General features: G+C 35.7%; 2 protein-coding genes across 5 annotated transcripts in view; both read right to left on the bottom strand.

Moving 5' to 3' along the window:
- CDKL4 (cyclin dependent kinase like 4) overlaps positions 1 to 1,398 on the bottom strand; it is a 95,160-nt gene extending 93,762 nt beyond the window's left edge. Inside the window, exon 1 of the mRNA XM_063713453.1 lies at positions 1,269 to 1,398. The gene's annotated coding sequence lies outside the window, so the exon portion shown is untranslated. The remainder of the gene's footprint in view (positions 1 to 1,268) is intronic.
- The window catches only part of MAP4K3 (mitogen-activated protein kinase kinase kinase kinase 3), a 199,830-nt gene continuing 176,622 nt past the window's right edge, over positions 85 to 23,292 (bottom strand). For 3 of the 4 annotated variants that reach the window (XM_009237367.3, XM_009237368.3, NM_001133761.1), the window contains 10 exon segments: positions 23,074 to 23,134; positions 22,875 to 22,992; positions 17,756 to 17,814; positions 15,770 to 15,873; positions 11,466 to 11,637; positions 9,366 to 9,434; positions 9,195 to 9,287; positions 5,265 to 5,335; positions 2,655 to 2,710; positions 85 to 1,516 (listed from right to left, as the gene is read on the bottom strand). In XM_009237367.3, the coding sequence (XP_009235642.1) occupies positions 1,429 to 1,516; positions 2,655 to 2,710; positions 5,265 to 5,335; positions 9,195 to 9,287; positions 9,366 to 9,434; positions 11,466 to 11,637; positions 15,770 to 15,873; positions 17,756 to 17,814; positions 22,875 to 22,992; positions 23,074 to 23,134 (891 nt within the window). In that variant the 3' untranslated portion in view covers positions 85 to 1,428. 4 annotated transcript variants of the gene reach the window in all.

Genomic DNA, 23,292 nt, shown 5'->3' with positions numbered 1-23,292 from the left:
TGAAACAAATAAAGCTTTCCCCTCTTAATATATTTTAGTGTTACTATATACAGATTAAACCAGATGACAAGCTACTATACAACAGCATGTTAAAAAACATGTTTATTTTACAATATGTACAATCAGGAACATATTTTAAAACCATTATCAATTAAAATAAATGAAGATCATAAATCACAATTTAGTTTGTTCTTAGTGTATATATTCACATTAAAATATAAAGAACATATACCAAAAAGAGCCAAAAGTGTGCATTTTGCTAAAACCTGGTATATACATATTCCACTGGAAAAAAGCAATCAAAAATGACTTAAACCAAAAATAAGTTCCTGTGATGTGTAGTAACCATTATATTGTTTGTATGAGGTAGTAACTAAATTGTTGTGGCCATGTATTAATACTCTAAGTCAAAAGAAATATGAAAAGGATCATAAAATAAGGCCAACAAAAGTAAAAATTCCAAGAGAAATTTGAACCACTTCACTCTATGGAATGTTACAGTTCTTCAGTGTGATTATATGAAATGTTTAGTGAGGACTCTTTAATAATGCTAATTAATTCTTTGTGCATACTGTAATTCAGACCACAATTGCAGTATTATATCATGGTACCGCTATTCTGTGATTCAAAAATGTTCAAAGGTATTGTTTTTAAGCAAAGACAAGCAATCTTACAGGATTCTGCTTAAATATAAAAAGACCAGTTACTACAACACGTGGTTAATTATAATTGGTTTGCTTCACATAGAAAACAATCCAAATACATTTGTGGAGCCAAATGCTTATAGACAATGTCACAGCTTACTTTTGTGACTTAATACATCATGTATCAATACTTTGTGCAAATATAAACACCAGTGTACTTGCATTAAAATTAAAAACAAGATTATAAAATGATTACAGCCTCCATTACAATTTTAAAAGTTACAAGATTTATATTCATATTACTAAATTACATATAATAAAAATACAAGAGTGTTAAATGTATTGTTTCATTGCCAGCATCCCATTTTGTAATATAGCCACACCCAAGAATATACTAAAGAATTCTTAAAATATTAACCCCAATTGCATTTTCATCAACATTTACATCTGTACAGATAAGACACTTACTTGTACCTCTCATAAAAGTACATTATCTACATAAATTCTTAGTGTATGTCTTCAGCAATATGAAGTTTCACAGAAAAAATACTGCCTATATGTACAAAGATTACATAACAATGAATTAAGCACTTGTGTGGTTCAATATGCTAAATATATCCATACCACTTAAAACAAAATTTTCCCCATCTTGTCTCATGCCACAATAAATTACAAAGTAACTGAAGACAGGTTACTGCAGCTTTTGTACAGCTTCAAGCTTCCATTAATGTTGCAGTGGTAGTGTTCTTTCTTTCTAGAGTTAACTGTCAAAGCACAACAATTCTCAGTAACTGTTTTCATGACCCGCCAGGATGTACAAATTGCTATTTGCTGTGGGGTTATCAGTTGGCCTACTTTCCAAAACCACGACCCTAAAAGTAATAAACAAAAAACATATAACAAAACAAAGTTATTCTTGAAAACTAATGTTAGCTCCCAAATTTTCCATTGCTTCTCCAATATGTGCCTCTATAAATGCTGCTCATTTGATCGTGGGCAGAAATCATTTGCTATCACTGTGATTACAGGGCCAGTTCTAGCTCTGGGAAGTAATTTTGCTGTCCACTACCTCCCATCTCTAGGCCAGTGTTCTTCTAAGAGTCAGAAGTGGGGAGAAACCTATATTAGAAATTATTTGGGGGAACTTAATTCTTATTACAAGTTCTAAAAACGATTTGCAGTTCAAGAATCAGAAGCTAAATTGCCAGGGTCTGACCCAGAGACCCAGGCTGCACGACGGATGAATAACGTACTCAGACACTGGTATTCAGTGAAAGAGCGGCTAGGGGGCCAGAGCGCTAACAGAAAGAGTTGTAGCAGCCATGTGCCCTGACTAGCTGTCCCTGCGGGCATTTATTCGGCACAGATTTAATGACAAAGGCTTTGAGTCAACACACTTGTGGGTAATTTATCTGGTTGCCCTCCCCAGGAAACAGCAGTCCTGCCCGCATGATCAAAGGTTGGTTTTAGGACAACATGAGTAAACAAGGTATTTAGATAAACTCCTCTACATTCCTATGTATCTATGCCCTAAGCTTTTAAGAGTGAACAGCTGCCTTCAGCCAAATCTTTTACTGAAGCTATGCAAACCTTCTGGCCTTCCAAGAAGGTTTGTGTCTATTTCCTATAACTTTATCTTTATAATTTCTCCCACTACTCTGACCAATCCCTTACAGTCAATCAGAATAGATCTCCAAAATCCTATCGGCATTAACAACAAAAAGTTCTGTTCATTAACATATGGTATTTCCTCTTTCTTCTGCTGCAAATCAGATGTCAGTATGTTTAATGCAAACTAGTACTGACAGATCCATACATTCCTGTTAGTTGGAAGACCAGGTACATTTTCAAAGGCTTTCTAACTTTGTGACTTGTGAAATCTTATAGTGTGAAAAATTCTATGTTGAACATATTGCAGACATTTCAATTCTCTTGAAAAAGAAATCTGTTTCATGCTGGATCTATAAAACACGTTTACTGCTATGTATTTAATACAGCCCGTTTTCATACCTGTCAGATCCAAGCAGCCTGAAAATTCTTGTGCTATCTGAAATTTCTTGTGTTACCTGTTCAATTAAAACATAAATTTAATTTCTGAAATTAAAGACACAAAATTTTTAATGGGCACTTCATTATAATTCAACAGAAAAGAAACATAATCCCTAAAATGAAAATATATTCCTGCATGACTGTTAAAGTCAGCATGTAGGTACATCAATTTGTTAGTCGAGGGGAAATGTGGTTAATTTTGAGTTAATCATGAAATGCAGGCAAAGGAAAATGATTTCCTTGTTAAATCATAAGACTTCAAGGGAAAAACTTAAAAGCAAAGCACTAAATCCATTTTATTTATTAGAAACTTTCATCATTTATGTTAACGCTAATGGCAAGGTTACTGGCAGCAGTAAGCTACTTAGATCTGGTTCTTTTACTTAAAAGGCTGCCACGTAGTGTAACAGGAAATATTTAAAAGCCAGACATGCCTTGAGTTTGAATCGCGGTTCTCCCACTTACTGGGCAACGTATGTAATCCGCTAGAAATGGTTTTGCCTTATGCAAGATGGGATTGAAAAGATCTACCATGCAGTAGTGCCCTGCAGTGTTCTTATAAGGATTAGTGGGTATAATGCCTAGCTAAGGAAGTGCTCAATACATAATAATTATCTTTCCCACTTCTTCCTCATTCTCTTGAAATAATATTTTCTAATGACCATATATCCTTCAAGAAGTCCTCAGTGTGACCACCTACCAGTTGGGGAGTTAAGAATAAATATACAAGAAAAAGAGAAACCAACTGTTCACAGCTTACTGAACACAAAATATTATGAATTAGAAGGGCAGTAGCATCTCCCCAAAATTTGGTAGGCTGAAGAAAAAATGGATTTGAAATTAAATTTATTCCATCAATACCCCTACAATTAGATTTTCTGGAAACACCAATGACTCTTAGCTTCTGTTGTAACCCAGCACACCTGCAGGAAACAGCATGCTCAGCACGCTCACTTCAACGCCTGTGGCTCATCATGACTGTGATTACCAATATATTCTGGGGTTTGCCTACTAGAAGAAGCTAACATTTTTGGAGGTGTGTATTGATGGGCTACCTGTGTAGTTCTCAGGTGACTTTTTGGGTGAACTTTTTCCTTTTAGTTTTTAAACCACTTCTGTATTTGTCTGTAATGCTTTTCTTTCTCTGACTAGTGTTTATTAGCTGTTGACTGTTCTTATCTCCCTGCTCAGTTCCTCAGGTGATTTTAGAAAGTGTGAGCCCACTTGTGGGGATTACTTTTAGAAACATAGTAGCAGCCACCTTTTTTTTGGAGGGGGTACGGAGTCTTGTTCTGTCCCCAGGCTGGAGTGCAGTGACGCGATCTTGGCTCACTGCAACCTCCGCCTCTTGGGTTCAAGCGATTCTCCTGCCTCAGCCTCCCGAGTAGCTGGGACTAGAGGCACGCACCACCACGCCCGGCTAATTTTTGTATTTTTAGTAGAGACGAGGTTTCACCATGTTGGCCAGGCTGGTCTTGATCTCTTGACCTCGTGATCCGCCCGCCTTGGCCTCCCAAAGTGCTGAGTGTACAGGCATGAGCCACCATGCCTGGCCAGCAGCTACCTTTTAAACACTTACTATAGGTCAGGAACCAGGCCAAGCACATTACATGCTTTGTTTCATTTAATCGTAATAACTCAATTCACAGATGAAAAAATACAGGTAGAAAGAAGTTAGGCGACATGCCAAGGTCACTCAGCTACTAACTAGCTGAACTTGAGACCTGAAGCCTAGTGTCTCAACTCTGGAACCCAGGCTCATGAACACTGTGGTATATTGCTTACTTTGTTAGAAATAAATGCTCTGAGCTTAATGAATGACAGTTTAAGAAACAAATAAGCTTCCTTCCAAGTTACATGACTGAGATTGGCTTGGGGGTACTGGAAGAATTTCTGACAATTTTACGTGCTTGTAACATTCTAGGGGGCAAGTGCCACATCTTGTTCATGTTTATAACCTCAGAACTTTCCGGCATAAATGTTGAACTGACTTGAATATGTCACACAGCTTGGAGTTAAATTATTTCTGTGAGGTAGGAAGGACTCATGAGATGCATAGCTAAAGGTTAATAAAAAGGAAAGGTAAAGGGGGCAAAGAATTATATACATGTCAAATGAATAAGGATGTTGAAAATAAAGAGGCAAGTGGGCTTCCAGAGAAATATAGGACTCTTTACTTATAGTCTGCACTAGTCATTATTTCTGAAGTACAAGGTAGAAAAGGTGCTTAAGGCCAGAGAGAGCCAGCACTAGCACTCTTGCTCCTGGGGTTCCTCTGGGAAAGTTGAAAGAAAATCATAGTTGGCTCACTTTTAGCAGATTAGCAAGTTCTTGTTCTAAATTTCAGAGTGATTATCTGGAAGCATATTAAATATGCACTAAAGTTGTTTGAGTAGTGGAGAGAGAGAGGTAGACATAGAGTATGGGCTACTGACTTTATCAACAGACGAAATACAGTAAGTATTAATAAAGTTAGCCAATCAAGCGTTACTTGTATCGTTTAGGAATCGACTTGTTTGAAGTGGAATTTGATAATGTCTTGTGACTACTTAATGGACATAATTTACTTACCTCATTAGATCTAAAACTTCTACCTTGCATTCCATGTTTCCAGAAAGCTAGCACACTGTCTTGTAGGCACACTAGCAGGCAAGAACAGCTCAATTACTGTTAATAGTACAAAAGTTCAACTGATAAGCATCATTTCATCCCTCTATCTCATACAGCAATATTTCAATTCACAACTAATGTCAGCTATTCCATATTTATATGGCATCTTTACATTTGAAAAGTTTAAAAATATACTATATAGAGCTTATGCATCTTTTTGGTAGGAAAAAATTCACTGAAAATATTTTTGTTATAGTTTTGTTGTATTTTTAGTAGAAATGGGGTTTTACTATGTTGGCCAGGCTAGTCTCAAACTCCTTGCCTCAAGTGATCTGCCTGCCTCGCCCTCCCAAAGTGCCAGGGTTAAAGCCGTGAGCCACTGCGTTCGGCCTGTTTTGGTAATTTTCAAAAATAAAATACTGCAAACATACAGAAAAATACAGAAAACAGCATAAAAATACACGTGTATCCACCACCCAACAATCAGAACCTAACATTCTGCCATTTTTGCTTTAAATAAAAGCAAATACAGCTGGCATCCCCTATGTACCCTGCCCTATTCCCAATTCTGGCCTTTCCTTCCTCCCTGAGATAACCACTATTATAAATTTGGTATTTATCATTCTCATGCATGTTTTTACTATTACTATAAGTTTATACTATCAATATAAATTTTATATTGAATGTTTCCAACCTTCATACATTCAGTAAGATGAACACTGAGGTTATTTCTAGTTTTTCATTATTACAAACAATTTTGCAATAAATATTTTTGTACATCTTGAATACATGTACAAACCTTTCTTGAGGGTAGACACCCATAAATAGAATTACTGAAGCACAGGGCATAAACAGAACAAGATTTAGTTTTGCTTTTTATATTTACATTTTTAATATACTTTTTGGCATGTATTCAGGGAGGAAGAAATCTTATTTTGTTTTCTGCAGGTAACCAACTGTACCAGCATCATTTGTTGAATGGCCCATTTCTTCCCCACTAATACATAATGCCATGAATTTCCATTTACATGTGGGTCTATTTCTGGGCCCTTTCTTCTGTCTCACTCTTCTACCTATTTATTCCTGTGTTGCTACCACACTACCTTAATCATTATGGCTTTATAGTAAGTTTCAATATTGGGTAGAAAAGGATTTGTCAACATTTATTTTATTATTCTTGGTCTTTGGCTCTTCCATATAAATTTATTTTTTATTTTTAAAAATTATTTGTAGAGATGGAGTCTCCCAATGTTGTCCAGGCTGGTCTTGAAACCCTGGGCTCAAGCAATTCTCCTGCCTCAGCCTCCGACAGTGTTGGGATTACAGGCATAAGCCGCCGCGCCTAGCCATTCCATATGAATTTTAAGAGCAGCTTATCAAGTGGCACAAAACATCATGTTGGGATTCTTACTGCAGATCCACTGAACCTGTGGATTAACTGAAGAACTGGCATCTTTCTCATTTAAGTCTTTCTACCCATGGACATGATGTAGTTCTTCACTTGCTGAATCTTTTATGTCTTTAAAAAAAATAATTTGGAGTTTCCTAGATAATGATCTTAAAAATGTTTGGATTTCATTTATTCTTATGTATGTTACTTTATTGCCATTGTGAAAGGGATCTTTTTTCCAATTAAGTTTTTCAATGATTATTTAGGAAAGCTATTCTTTGGTGTTACTCATATCCAGCGACCCTGAATTCTCTTATTAACTCTAGTAGTTTATTAATAGGGTTTTATATTCTATGTACATAATCATACCATCAGCAAAAAATGATCTTTTTATCTTTTTCTTTCTAATCCTCATACTTTCCCTTTCTCATCTAATAGACAATAATGAAATGTGATAATAGCAAACATACTTATTTAGTTCTCCATTTTAATGGGAATTAATTTGATCATTAAACATATTTTTAACAGGCTTTGCTAGGTGAAGGACATTCCTTTCTATTCCCAATTTGCTAAGAAGTATTATTAAAAAAAATCATTAATGACAGATTTTACTGAATGCTTTTTGGGCATCTACTGAAGAGTTACATGATTTTCTCTTAATACTTGGTATCGTGTATTACATAAATACATTTTCTGATGCTGAACCATCCTTGCTTTCCTGGGATAGTTTACTATTTGCTAATGTGTAATTCTATTTGCTAATGTGTAATTCTATTTGCTAATATTTTATTTATATTTTTAAAAATGATTTTCATAAGATTATAATTTTTGTTTTCTGTACTAATCTTGTTTGATTTTAGCATCAGTATTAAACATTGATTTATTCAGAATTCCTTGTCTGTAGTCTGAAACAGTTTGCACAGGATAGGGATTATCTCTTCCTTTAATGGGGGAGGTAGATAAAAAAACCATCATGTCTGATTATCAGGTACCACAAGCAATGAACTTGGCTGTGGTTCTCCATCTCCTGTGGGATACTTTCGTAACTGGAGCCCAGCAGGCCTGTTAGCTTCAGACCTGTATACTGCTTTGAGATTCTGCTGTTGATCTTGCTTTTTGAACCTGGCTATGTCTTTGAAAACAGATTCCATTTAACATCTTGATCAGATATCCCTTGAAACTGACTTATTATAATCATTTGTTTGTTGGATGAAAGACATTCTAGTTGGGAGAATGTAGAAAACAGAACCAGGAATAAGAATGAACTAACTGCCTTTAGCCTTACCCTCTGGTAATATACATACATGCAAATATCTTTATTTCACTGATAAGGAACACCAGAAAAAGTGTGCCTAGTTAAATATTAATCACCATTCATTTTCCCAGCACTATCCTATATAAGATAATTTTCACCTTATTTTTCCTGAATGTAGTCATTTAAAAATATTGATTCTGTCAGAAATCCTTTTCCAGAAAAAAACTCCTATTAAGCAAAATGTGAGAATGACAAGAAGAAACTTCCACATACTTAAAATTCTCTGATCAGCAGATACAACAGCCAAAACATAATCTGATATACTGAGTACTAAATTTTGAAGTACTTATAGAAAAACCCTATAGGAGTCTGGAGGAAATGGGAATTCAAAACTATGTTATAAGAAATGATATTATTTCAAGGCCAGGCGTGGTGGCTCACGCCTGTAATCCCAGCACTTTGGGAGGCCGAGGCGGGTGGATCACGAGGTCAAGAGATCGAGACTAGCCTGGCCAACGTAGTGAAACCCCATCTCTACTAAAAATACAAAAATCAGCCGGGGGTGGTGGCAGGCACCTGTAATCCCAGCTACTCGGGAGGCTGAGGCAGGAGAATCACTTGAATCCGGGAGGCAGAGGTTGCAGTGAGCTGAGACTGCACCATTGCACTCCAGCCTGGGTGGCAGAGAGACTCCATCTCAAAAAAAAAAAAAGAAATGATATTATTTCTTACAAGGAAGATAACATTATCTACACTACAGTTTATTAAACTATTTTAGAGAATGTGTAAGAATGAAGGCTGATAGTGACCTCATATTTATTATATCCTCTAATTTTATTTTACTTTTTGAGACAAGAGTCTTGTTCCTCACCCAGGCTGGAGTGCAATGGCGCGATCTCAACTCATTGCAACCTCCCCTTCCCAGGTTCAAGTGATTTTCATGCCTCAGCTTCCCAAGTAGCTCGGACTACAGGCGTGTGCCAGCACGCCTGGATAATTTTTGTATTTTTAGTAGACACAGGGTTTCACCATGTTGGCCAGGCTGGTCTGGAACTTCTGGCCTGAAGTGATCCACCCACCTTGGCCTCCCGAAGTGCTGGGATTACAGGCATGAGCCACCATGCCCAGCCGTATCCTTTATTTTAAAAAAAGAACCTTAATAATATCAATCTTTAATTTTGGATAATTAGCAGATAAATTATTTTAAGGAGTTCATAATGCAAAGAATTATAAAACTTTGACTTACCTATTGATTCAATCTGGAAATCAAAGGTGAGTTCTGACGATAATTTCCTGCTAGATTTTAATCTTCCTTGGAGATTTACTATTTTTATACAACCTAGAGGAAAAAAAGTCACTCAGAAACTAAGATAAAAGAAGTCTTATTAAAGTAAGACATTCATAAATAAAAACTTACAGTCCAAGCATACAAGGATGGTATCTCTCTCCAGTTGGGTTACATGAGTAACATTTGTCTGTGGGGTATCTACAACACAAACAAATTTTGGTAAACCTACAGAAACTTTGATACTTAAAGCATGGAAACATTTAAGAAAAAGAATTCTGAGGATAACAGTACTTGAAATGGATACGTCTTTTGTAATACACATGTAGTGACTGAGCCAGGCTATGTGGGTTTAAATGCTGATGCAAGTGCCAAACAATGTAAGTGCTCAACAGAGCATATGTTGGCTGTTGTCAATACTACTGGTAATGCAGAACACATGGATACAGAATGCCGACTGCACTAGAAAACAAACTATACTTAAAATATCCTATAATGCAACTTTTCCTCTTTTAAAAACCAAATTTTCTATTAGTGGGAGATTTGTAAATACATGTAGTTCTCAAACCATGGTTCCTGTATCAACACCATTAGCATCACCTGGGAATTTACAAAAATGAAATTTTTTTTTTTTTGAGCCTGCTGCTCAGGCTGAAATGCTGTGGTGTGATCATGGTTCCCTGCAGCCTTGAAATCCTGGCCTCAAGTGACCCTCCTGACTTAGCCTTCTGAGTAGCTGAGACCATAGGTACACGCCACCATGCCTGGCTAATTAAAAAAAAAAAAATTAAGAGATGGGGTCTTGCTATATTGCCCAGGCTGAGGTTTGTCTATATATGCCAAAACTATGGTCTTTGTGTCAACCTCACCAGCAACACTTGGGAATTCACAGAAATGAAAATTCTCAGGTCCTATGTAGACTATAAATGAACAGCTCTGGGGGTGGGGCTCAGCAATGTCACAAGTCTCCCAGTGATTCTGATGAATGCTCAAGTCTGGTAATTGCTGCTGCGTACTACATACTCAATGATCACTCTTACCAATACTCCTAGTAAAGTGATGGAATATGATCAAAAAGGTAACATCACCTCAGGGAGGCAGGGCAACTGGAGTTGTGTAAAATGAAAATTTTCAGGTATACACCATTTAAAAGTACATAAAATACTTAAAATTTCTGAGAGTTACAAAAATGTTAAGTACCCAAGTTTTGTTTTAAATGTTTCCTATGTTAATATACATTTTGTATTCATTTTCTTATTAATGAACATAATCAAAACAATTTGATGCATGTAAAATTCTCTAAAAAGGAAATGTGAAACATATAAAATGAAAAGTATTATCAAAATATTAAAAATATTTGAGTCTATATAAATTATTTCCCTTTTATTTGTTTGAAGAAAAAAAGTGCTTTAATTGACATTCGATTTGTAATATTAATTTAATTATTTCCAAGAAAGATTAATGCAAATATGACTTTACGGGTTACCTATACTCAGTGTCCTTCGAGAGACACTGTTATTTAAAATACATATCACCAAAATCAAATAACAACCCAGGTGTATACCTCATTTTATAGCAAGAGGTGTGTTCATGCACAATTGTTTATTAATATATACCAAATATACATACCAACAATATACACAGGACTTTGAGGATCAGATCCTTATATTCATTTCTAAATAAAAACACTGGTGTATGTGCTCTCAGTATCATGTTTTGGCAATGTTTGCTTGATTTAGTTGGTTAGGTAGAGACAGGATTTCATTCTGTCACCCAGGGCGGAGTACAATGGTGCTTGTACTCCTGGGCTCAAGTAATCTTCCTTGACCTCCTGGGCTCAAGTAATCTTCCCATCTTGGCCTCCCTGGTAGGCGGGACTACAGGCATGCACCACCATGCCCAGCTAACTTATATGTAATTTTTTTAGAGACAGGGTCTTGCTACATTGCCCAGGCTGTTCTTGAACTCCTGGACTCAAGCGATCCTCTCACCTTGGCCTCCCAAAGTACTGGGATTACCAGTGTGACCCACCATGCCCCGCCAGCCAATGTTTTAAATGTGTCATATGAATTAGCTATTTTAAAGAGAGTAAACTTTCCTTCTTCCAGTTTAATAATAGTTATTGAAGACTGGCAGTGTATGCAGTTTTTGCTTAATAAGAGATACAGTAAACTTACTACTTATAAAACCAGTATATGTTTTACCCTTAATAATTCCATCAAAATTACAAACCTGATTCTGTAAACCACGAAGAGGTAGAATTTGGATTGACCGTCTCAAATCGAACCACTTGGTTGAAGTCTCTACCTCTACTGACACCAACACAAACTAAAGGGTACTCCTGTTCAGGAACTACCAGCATTTCAAACATTCTAAGTGGACACGGTATAGGAAAATCTATGTGCTAGAGAAAGAAACAAAAATAATTAAACCAAGGAAAATAAAACCAAATAATTCTATGAGAATACTATAAAACAGCTTTCTACAATAAAGACTGCATCTTGTCACAGAAATTCAGGTAATGCAGAAAAATCTAAATTATGTACTTTCTTTTATAAAGATTTTAAGTTTACCACCGCAAAATATTTTAAAGTTATAATTACATGATTTTAGGACATTAAGGCTGGAAGGGAATCTATAAGTCATGTGTCCAACCCTCTCTTTTCAGAGTTGGAAACTAGGGCCCAGGAACTGGGTGACCAGCCCATGGTCCCCCGGCCTTTGTGGCAGAGTCTCCTGTCTCCCAATTTGATGCTTCTTCAGTTATACTCCTCTGCCTTCTTAATCAACTGAGCAAACATGGATGAGAGAAGTGAAATGCTAATTAGCAAGAGACACTCCTCTTGTAAGATGTGAGCAGAAAAAGTCATAAATTAAAAAAAATTAGCTTCACATCTGAAGTGATTTTATCAAATCGACTCAGTTATAATACAACCCATTTTAATTTTACATAAGTTTAAAATTTCTTTTATACTGCTACAAAGAATAAATTCACATTCTGAAGGACTAAAAAAATAGATGGAAAACATTAACTTCATTAGTAATCAAGAAATAAAAGCACAGTGAGATAAATACTATACATACCCACCAGAATGGCTAAAATTAAAAAGAATGACACTGAATAACCATCCCAGAGGAGTAAGCAAATGCTCATACAACACTGGTGGTGGGATATAGAGTGGCACAGCCACACTGGTTAACTGCATTATTTATTAATGCTGGATGTAGGCATTCCTTAGGACCTTGCAATAATACTCCTAGGTATACATTCTAAAGAACATGAGTACACATATACAAGAGACAAATGCAGAACAGATAAAATTATGGCACATTCACAAAATAAAAAATTATATATAGAGAACTGAAAAATGAATAAACTATAGCTATGTCCAGCAACTATACAAATATAATGCAGACACAAATGAACATATACTTTGTAATTCCACTTAAATACTGTTGAAAAATTAAATAAAATTAGTTCTAATGTTTAGGGATATGAGCTTAGATAGTAAAAAAGAGAAAAAAAGTAAGAACTTTCTAGGTTTCCTTTGTAAAAAAAGAGGCAGGGAGCTGACTAAAAGGGAGGATGACAAAGGGAATTCTAAAATTTTTCTTCACAAATTAAACAAAAAATACCACTCTCATGCATATTTTATTTAGTTCATTCTTACATATTTTATATTTTTGTTGCTTTTATAAACTGGCTATGTTTTCACTGTATTTTCCAAATGGTTATTGCTAGCATTTTATGAAGCTACTGGATTTAATTTGTTTTCTTTTTAATCTGGCAACTCATAAATTCTAAAGAAAAGTAAAAAGTGCAACGGGGGATATCCTAACAGGTAGTTTTAAAGTGTTGGAAGACACAAAATGGTACTCGTGGCTGGAATGTGAAGCTCTGTGTTCACCTGCTGTTCCCACATTCCTTCTTTCCCTGTGGTTGCTAAAGTGCCTCCATTCCACGGGCACAGACACTTCATCAATATTCTCCAAACCTCTTCTCTAGGAGCTTTCCCATTACCTTGGGGCACATGCTTTTGATAAAATCTGACATTTTTAATAAGGTACAGCAACTTAAATAATTCTCTTTGAAATAAAAAGCAACGAAGCAGAAAAAAACCCAATGCTTCTGATTAAAGATGCATCTTTAAACTTTTACAGTTTAAACACAGAAACAATGCTTTAAAAAAAAAAACAACAGATTTTGACTACTTCTACATTGCTTCCAATAATAACTAAGCAATTTGTATAAATCATTAACAGAAGGGGATTCATGTCTAATAGTTTTAAATCCAGTTGCTATTGTCCTTGAGGGCAGCAAGTGTATCTAATATATTTTTGTCTCTCTAGTAAATAACACGGTGCCTTGCCTGCAATAGGTACATTATGTTTGCTGGAGAGATCTTTAATTTTTAACTTTTATTTATAATGAAAATGCAGTCCAGGCTGGGTGCGGTGGCTCACACCTGTAATCCCAGCACTTTGGGAGTATGATGCAGGTGGATCACCTGAGGTCAGGAGTTCGAGACCAGCCTGGCCAAGATGGTGAAACCCCATCTCTACTAAAAATACAAAAATTAGCTGGGTGTCTGTAATCCCAGCTACTTGGGAGGCTGAGGCAGAGAACTGCTTGATCCTGGGAGGCAGAGGTTGCAGTGAGCTGAGATCACGCCACTGCACTCCAGCCTGGGCAACAGAGCCAGACTCCATCTCAAAAAAAAAAAAAAAAAAAGCAGTCTAATGATGCAAAAACTGTCAGAAATGTCATTACGAGGAAACAAGAATATAGAAAGCATAACAATGTTTTTGAATACATCTGATTAAGGGTTATAGTATAGAAACATCATAAATACTGATAGAAATAATGTTAAATATGGAGACAAAATATACATATAGAAGTCTTGATGCAGAGAGACACAGAAAGGAAAGCTAGGTTAAGATTAAGGAAGGTAGGCAAACATTATAGTTCAGAGAGTTTAAGGAAAGGGAGAAGAGTGATTAAAATCTTGAGGGAGACCTGCAAGTAGTATTGTACTACAGGTTCACTATCTCAGAATGCTGGTAACAGGCCTCATTAGAGCCAGGCCAAGCACCCTGGTGACATCTACCGGGAAAAGAGAAGCCATGGATAGGTAATTTTTAAGCGTCCTATGTCTTCAAAGTATATATTCCCTCCTGCATGCTCTTGACATGGACAATTCCTCTAACAGAGAAAAGCATCTTTCATTATATATTAGGATAAATGGTTTACCATATTAGATAACATATAAAATTCATTCATACCAGGTTAATCAGTATATCAGTATACAAGAATAACTGATATGATAAACATTTTCATTTTGATAGAGGTTAGGAATGAAAATAATAGGAAGGACATATTTAAAATAGACTGAAGAAAGAAAGGAAAAAGATAGGAAAGGAAGAGGTTGCTGAAAAATCAAACTGTGTAGACTTTACCATTCCATCTTGGATAGAGCATTCTTTTGTCAAATAAACAAGAACAAAGAGGAGCTGAGAACAAAACAATTTTTGCCATAAATGGGCTGTATTCAGTAGTTCTGCTTTAGACAACTTATAAGGATATTTTCCCCTGAGCTTTCAGTTTAAATAATTTTTGTTTCAGTGCATTTACCTGTGAAATTAATACTTCAATAGGTTTCAAATTCTTGAAACTATATTTTCATCTGTTTAGCCCTAGTTAATCTTGAGGTTAAAACTGATATGAAAACAAAAACTAGATTTCTTAGTCACTTACAGGATTTTAAACAACAGGGAGTCAATACTTTAAACATCTTAATACTATAAAATTTAGGAAGAACCCCACTCCAGCTATATTCCGACTCTAATTTCTACGGAGATCAAATGCACATGAAATAAGACCACTTAGTCCATATATAATAGCATGGAAAATGACTTTAAAAATTCATTTGGTATTTCCTTGATGTAATTAACTGAGCCTGTACTTCACAATTTTAAAAGTTAGTTTTTCCTTAAATGTAAGTTACAGATGAGTAAAGTAAATATTTTAAAAATTATTCATTAATTAAATGATTCTAGAAAAACTTAAGCAAAAAAAAAAAAAAAAAAAAAAAAAATCTGTGGAAAGGCCTAGGCAAATTAATGGGTATGTATATAACTAAAAACAACTTTTTCCTCATCATTAGGGTTATCCCTAGTTCTCCTAGGCCAACCTGCAACCTGTATGTTGTTTTCAGCTGTGATGGAGGTCAACCAGAGAGTATATTCAAAATATTTCACTGATCTTTTAGTACTTCCTGTTTCTGCCATCAGGCTCTGTATGTGAGACACTATTTCCAGCTCCCCACCGCCATACCCTTGAATTATTTCTCTAGTCTCTTATAAAACTTTTACTAGGCCAATTAAGTTCCTTACAATTGGGCAGATTTTTACAACCCTGCAACGTTATCTGAAATCATTAAATTAACTTGAAATTAACTGAAAAAAGTTTCTTTAAAGAACAGTAAGGTTGACAAGCTTTTATAGTAAGAATAAGATAGTTTGACTTTTATGCTTACCTTAATTAACATAAATTTCTGCATTGGTTCAACCCATTCTAATAGAACAATGCTAGTCTGAAGTGCTCCACATAGGTATTTATGGCCCGTGTAAGGATTTCTTACTGTCAAAGCAAAAATATAAATGAGTTCTCTTATAAAACAAAGTCATTATGACAATAATTGCATGCTCAAAAAAACAAAAAACAAAACTAAACATAAAACAGAATCAAAAGCTGGTTGCCAGTTCAGTTTCTTAATTAGAGGGCTAGGTGAAAAAAATACTGTTTCAGGTAATAGCAGGAAATGCCCTCTTAACTTGCAGGATTTTTATTTGTATGCACAAATGAAACTGCTGGTTATAATGAGGCTGTGGGGTAGGAGGAAGGACTTTTGGTCTTATGATGGCAGGAAAATTACCTGAGGTGGCAACATTCTGATAAAAGGGTCAAAGTAAATTTGGGAAGAAGTTGTCAAACTCATAAGATACAACACATTCGGGTAGTTCACAAGGTGCTTTTGGTGGTAATGTTCAGAAGCAATAATGTTTTGTTTCTGAAAATAAAACACTTGTCTATCTTCCCCCTTTTGATTAAATTCTTATGGTCACTAGAAAACATCACAGATATTAATCGAACCTTAAAATAATGGTTTACAAATAATAAAATTGAATTACCTCAGATTTTGAAATTTTCTTTTGGTTATAAACCAGAAGAAGTAAAGTAAATATATGTGAAGTAAATATATTTGGAATAAAGATAAAAAAAATTGAACTGTGAAAAGGGGGAACAGCAGTAAAGTTCACAAACTTCACATAGATTTGAAATATTTAAATGGCAGAGGAGAACAGCAAAACTGTCCCGCCAAAGAAAACAGAGAAGTCTATATAGGAAATTCTTTCCTATAATTAACTTTTCCTAAAAATCTGCCCCTTTGTCCTCAGGCAGAGTCAAGTCAGTTTGCTGGAAGTTCTAACAGAGACTCAACCACTATGTCTAAACCCAACCTTGTCATCCTCTTTTGCTCTAAACCAGCTGTTCTTGCTTCCTGTTAACAACACTTGCCCTTCTGCCAGTCTTTTGGGTTTCAGGCCTCAGTCATCTCTGACATATTTTCCCTTCACACCCAGACACTCCTTCCCTGCTATATGCACTGCTACTGCTCTAGCACAAGACTTCCTTCCTTACTTATTGCATAGTAATAAGCACATGCTCACACAAGGCCAATGGCTCACACTCATCTGCCACTCTCCTTTCTATAATCTGTATCCAGCTAAGCGAATTGTCACCATTTATTATGTAACCTTTATGATTTTTTTTTGCTTCCACATGTTATGTCATTTCTTCTGTTTGAAATGGCCTCTCCATCTATTCAGTTCAAATCTGAACCTGCCTTATTTTGAGGCCTGGCCCAAATGCCACCGCCTTCAGTGACCCTATGTTTAGAGTCCTTTCCACACTATACTTTGTGGTATAATGACTCATGTGTTTATCGTCCCTTTTATAATAATAGTAACTTAACGGAAAGAAATCATTTTTTGCTCTGGCTACATGCAAATAGAACAACTAATTGTTATAGGGGTGGGGGAGGAATGAGAGGAAGGTGAACATAAAAATACATGCTGAAGGAATAAATGCCATCTCACAAGCCATTGCTAAGCAGAATGCTGAATGGTACGTAACAGGACCCTTGGAAAACAGGGTGTGATAAAAAGTGGTAAAAAAAAAAAAAAAAAAAGTCATACTACTTTCTCCACTTACCTAGGCAATAAATTATTTGTTTAGCAAATAATTTTTTTTGCTAATAAACATTTATTTGCAAATAAATTATTTGCAAGGTACTATGTATTAGGCTTAGTCTACACAGAGATGAAATAGCCAAGAAATTTGTTCTACTTAAGGGGGAAAAATAAAGTATTGCTGGCAGAATGCCCTGGGGTAGTACTGTTTTATGCCAGATTTTACAAGGAGTCTCAGAGAGCTATATGCTATTGGACAGTTTACTTACCAACACAACACTTCTGGCACCATTTGGTTTCAGGGATTTTTGCTGATACAGAAAATTTCCTAAATGTAAATAAAAGTGAGTACATAATATATGTAGGCAAACTTAGTATATGAAAAAGCGACTGTTAGAGATCAGTGGAGAAAGGATGAGTTCAAAACTGGTGCTGACATACTAGGTCATCTATTAAAATTAGAATAAAAAGGCCGGGTGCCATGGCACATGCCTGTAATCCCAGCACTTTGGGAGGCCGAGGTGGGCGGCTCACGAGGTCAGGAGTTCGAGACCAGCCTGGCCAACATAATAAAACCCCATCTCTACTAAAAATACAAAAAAATTAGCCAGGCATGGTGGTGCATGCCTGTAATCCCAGCTACTTAGGAGGCTGAGGCAGGAGAATCGCTTGAACCCAGGAGGTGGAGGATGTGGTGAGCCAAGAGCACACCATTGCACTCCAGCCTGGGCAACAACAGCAAAACTTGGTCTCAAAAAAAAAAAAAAAAAAAATTAAATAAATTGGATCCCTTTCTCATGGCCCCCAATCAGTTCCAAATGGGTTAAGGGTTTAAATATGAAAACAAACTATAGAAGTCTATAGAAATATATGACCTTGGGATTTAAGAAAATACAAAAAGAACAAATCATACAGGAAAATGCTGTTACATTTTAATTGGCTTTTTTGCCCCCACTGATTCAACCCTAGCACCTCAAACTACAGGTGGCAGTCAATTATTGAATTAGTAACTTTGGTTTACCAAAAGATATCATTGAGAAAATGAAAAGCCAAAAACTGGAGAGAGCTATTTTTAGTACATGTAATACATTTACATGTACTGTAAAAAGCTGTCTTATTATAAAAATTTGTGAAGAATTTCTTTTTTAGAAATCTTTGTTTCTTTACTCAGGAAAAGTGGGATACAGATGTTCTGCAAAGGTGCTATAGGGGTTTTGCAAACATCTGACTCGAATTTAATAGATAAAAATCAATTCTGAATTTTTTTTAAAACTACAATTTAAAAACTACACATACACTCAAATGTCCTTTAAAATGTAATATAATAAAGACTGTCGGTGCATCAAATTGTAAAAACCTCAAATTAAACCCATTTCTGTACATACTTTTTTTTTATTATTAAATTTTATTTTATTTTTTGGACAAGGTCTCGCTCTGTCACTCAGGCTGGAGTGCAAGGGCGTGATCTTGGCTTACTGCAACCTCCGCCTCCCAGGTTCAAGCAATCCTCCTGTCTCAGAATGCCGAATAGCTGGGACTACAGGTGCCTGCCATCACGCACGGCTAATTTTTGTATTTTTCGTACAGACGGGGTTGTGCCACTTTGCCCAGGCTGGTCTCGGATTCCTGAGCTCAGGTGATCCGTCCGCCTTGGCCTCCCAAAGTGCTGGGATTACAGGTGTGAGCCACTGTGCCCGGCTAATTTTTTCTTTTTTTTTTTGAGACAAAGTCTCGCTCTGCCGCCCACGCTGGAATGCAGTGGCTTGACCTCAGTTCACTGCAACCTCTGCCTCCCAGGTTCAAGTGATTCTCCTGCCTCAGCTTCTCAAATAGCTGTGATTACAGGCATCAGCCACCACACCCAGCTAATTTTTGTATTTTTAGTAGAGACGGGGTTTCGACATGTTGGCCAGGCTGGTCTCGAACTCCTGACCTCAAGTGATCCACATGCCTTGGCCTCCCAAAGTGCTGGGATTACAGGTGTGAGCAACTGTGCCTGAGTTCTACAAACATCTAAACTCTTTTTTTTTTAAAAATAATTTTTATAAGAAAGAGACAGATTTCACCATGTTGCCCAGGCTGGTCTCAAATTCCTGAGGCTCAAGTAATCTGCCAAAAGTGCAGCCTCCTTAAGTGCTGGGATTACAGGCACGAGCCACTTAAACTTAAATGTGTAAATTTGCCAAAGATTAGATAGATGCCAGTGCTCTGTACAAGTCTTTTTTTTTTAGAGTTGTACAATTTTATATAAAATTGTACAGCACACGTGTGAAGTTCAGTGCAATTCCAAACAAGCTCAGAACAATTTTCCTGATGGATGTTCTTGTAACCACACAATTGGCAACTGAGTGATAAGCATAAATATAATATTAAAAAATATAATATTGTAGTACTGTAATTTTAACCCTTAGTACATTTTATATATTGACCTATTTATGAAAAGCTATAATTTTAGCTTCATTTACTGATTCCTTACTATGTGCCATGCATTTTAGACATCTGTGTCATTCAGTCCCTCCAATAAAGAGGTAGGTTACAGCATAGAAATCTGAAGCTTAGATTTTTGCTCAGGTCTTTTTTTTTTGTTTTTTTTGGAGACAGGGTCTCACTCTGTCGCCCAGGATGGAGTGCAGTGGCTCAATCTTGGGTCACTGCAACCTCTGCCTCTTGGGTTCAGGCAATTCTCCTGCCTCAGCCTCCCAGGTAGCTGGAACTACAGGCTGTATCAATTTAAATGAACATTATTCGGAGTGTGCAAGGTAAGCTGTCAAAAACTGTTACCTCTTTTTAAGTACTTGTCTTTGTGAATCAAAACGTTTTTCACACTGTGACAGCTAAACAATGACACAGAGTTTATTCAGATGTTGAAACACTGAACGACTACAATGGCAATCTAGAATATTCTGATTATGATTTTCTGGTTAAAACACCTCATTGTACCCTTGACTAGCTTTACATTAGGAAAAGTTTTACATTATAACTTACAATTATAAAAATGCCCCTTTCATATACGTTGGAGTTTAATGCAGCTTAAAATAAAACAAAACAAAAACTCCCCACACTCTTAACGAATCTGCTTTGAACCAAAGCGCTTTTTAGAGTTAAAAAAAATCTGAACCAAGCTCCTGACAGATTTCGGCTGGCAAAAAGTTTAATGCTCCTGTCCACACTTGTAAACTTGTCTCCTAGCTCCCAAAGCTAACTTAGGGGTTAAAACACTGAACTAGTCAAAACCCAGGAGGATTAACTGCCAAGTTCTGAAAGACCATAGGGATGACTACTACACAAACAGAAAACAACTATTAAGTATGGCTGTGAATTAAGGATTTCAAAAACCTTTCAAAATAAGAGTTGTGGGCAGTACACTGAAATGTTTCAAAAATTTAGTTAATGTTCTATAGTGATCTACAAACTTGCCTTAATTTTAGTCATGATTTTATGAAACGCAATACAACTTATTTTACCAGCACCCAATTAACTGGAATTCTAAATTAACTGTCTGAATGTATTTAACATAGGATATTTTAGAGTACACTACAAGGCAGAGTTCAATTTATCATGCCCAATAATGATGACAAAAGGTCTCTTTCTTGAGAGCTTACTAGGTGCTGTGGTAGGTACTTTACATACATGATTTATCATTTTCAAAACAACTCTACCAGATGAGTATATAGGTTCCATTTATAGCTGAATTCATGTGGAGAGGTTGTATAATTTATCCAAGGTCCCATACCTAGTAAGTAAATGATACAACTGTACTTGAATTCCAAAGCTTATGCTTTACTAAAAATGGATTACAATATGGTACAATGAGTACCTATCTTCAGAATGAGAACCATGAGGCTCTTTATCGTCAGATTAAGAATAAGACACTCAGTAGAGGTTTAAGTTATGCTCACTGTATGGCAGAAGAAATGGTATGAATACGCATATATAAAATATTATGATGCTAAAAGGGTTTTTTAGGTTTCCTGCCAATAAGTGAGAGAATTAAAAGATTTTACAGTAATTACTAGATAATGAAACTGAAGAAAGTGGGAAGGACATATTTGTAGCTGTTACTATTAAAAAAACTAAAGATTGACTATAATAAAATTCCTGAAATAATAACCTGGAGGTGAAATACCCTTAGAGCTGAACACATGGGGAAAGGTTGTATAATTTATCCAAGGTCCCATATCTAGTAAGTGAATGATCTAGGATTTAAATTCAACTTTACTTGAATTCCAAAGCTCATGCTTTACTAAAAATGAATTATAATATGGTACAATGAGTACCTATATTCAGCGTAGGTAAAATCATACCATATGGAAACTCCTTAAAAGAAGAGACTATATCTTATTCAATTTTGTCTCATCTATACATGGGACATTTCATACACATTTGGTGTATTCAGTAAAATCTGGAAGAAACGAACACAGGTAAAAGCAAATAAGCTAAAAAGGTCTCTATTGAGAACAGCAGATTCTCAAGGTACTCGAAAATTAAGGTTTTATGTTAGTTGCTTTACAACAAATATTATAAAAAAGAATAGCCATATTATAAAGTTTTTGTAAAATACAATTTATACCAGAGTTAGAAAATCTTTCAGTCAATAAAGAGGTCCAATATTATATTAAACAACGAAAGAACAGAGCATAATAAGAAATTACTGAAAGTAGAAAGGCAAAATCACTCAACTTCAAACTAATTATCTTCTAATGCAAAACACTGAGACACGGTCTTGCCTTGTTACCCAGGCTGGAATGTAGTGGCACGATCATAGCTCACTGCAGTCTCAACCTCCAGGGCTCCAGTGATCCTTCCACTTCAGCCTCCTGAGTAGCTGGAACCACAGGCTCAAGCCACCATGCCTGGCTATTTTTTTAAAAATATTTTTTGTAGAGATGAGGTCTTGCTATGTTGCTCAGGCTGGTCTTGAACTCCTAGCCTCAAGCCATCTTCCTGCCTCAGCCTCTCAAAGTATTGGGATTACAGGCGTGAGCCACCATGCCAGGTTGCAAAAACACTTTTCAATAAATCATTTTGATTTTGTAGGTATAGAAACTTTGAGAAAAATTTTGGTATAAAGTTAACACATATGTCAAAAGCAAAGGCACTAAATGCAATGTAAAATTATGGCAAAGTACAAGAAAAAAACTAGTTTTAAACTTGCAGAAAAAGAATAAAAAATTCAGAGAGAAAATGTCTGATATAATTTAAAAGTACAAAGTAGAAAAATTTTAGAACAAGAGTGTGATCACTAAGCACTTGTTAATGTATACTACTTATTATTTTTTCATCATGATTTCTATTAACCCAAACTGAGTGCTCTTTCACTTTCTGTAGCATAAATATTTATGAGAATGAACTGTTAATATCATATTGCCTCTAAGGATGTACCCTTACCTTGGCAGTATTCTGTCAGGGAGTTTGTGTGCTGGAATAGCAACAGGTAACTTTTGCATTTGTCTTGCATAATCAAAAAGCCCTGGTAAATTATGGGAATAAAGCTGAGAAGCTTTACCTATAAAGAAAAACGGATATGACATAAAAGCTAATAATAAATAGTAACAATTGTAAGGTATTTAAAAACTAAAATACTTACCAGATATTGATAGCAAGCAATTGTTCATTACATACAACCATGTACACCTTCGAGGGAATAGCTGATTAAAAAAAGGCACAAAGTTTACAAAGAATAATACATAATGGCAATGTAAATCTGTACACAGTAATCACGTAAGCTGTCTTATCTATAGGTCAGTTTAAAAGTAAGTTATTTTTAACATAAGTTAACTTTATCAAGAATTCAAAACAAGATGAT

The sequence above is a fragment of the Pongo abelii genome, chromosome 12, assembly GCF_028885655.2.
Source record: "Pongo abelii isolate AG06213 chromosome 12, NHGRI_mPonAbe1-v2.0_pri, whole genome shotgun sequence".
NCBI classification, from domain to species: Eukaryota; Metazoa; Chordata; class Mammalia; order Primates; family Hominidae; genus Pongo; species Pongo abelii.
The sequence above is the reverse complement of the archived record's forward strand: the minus strand, read 5'-3'. Positions and strand labels throughout refer to the sequence as shown.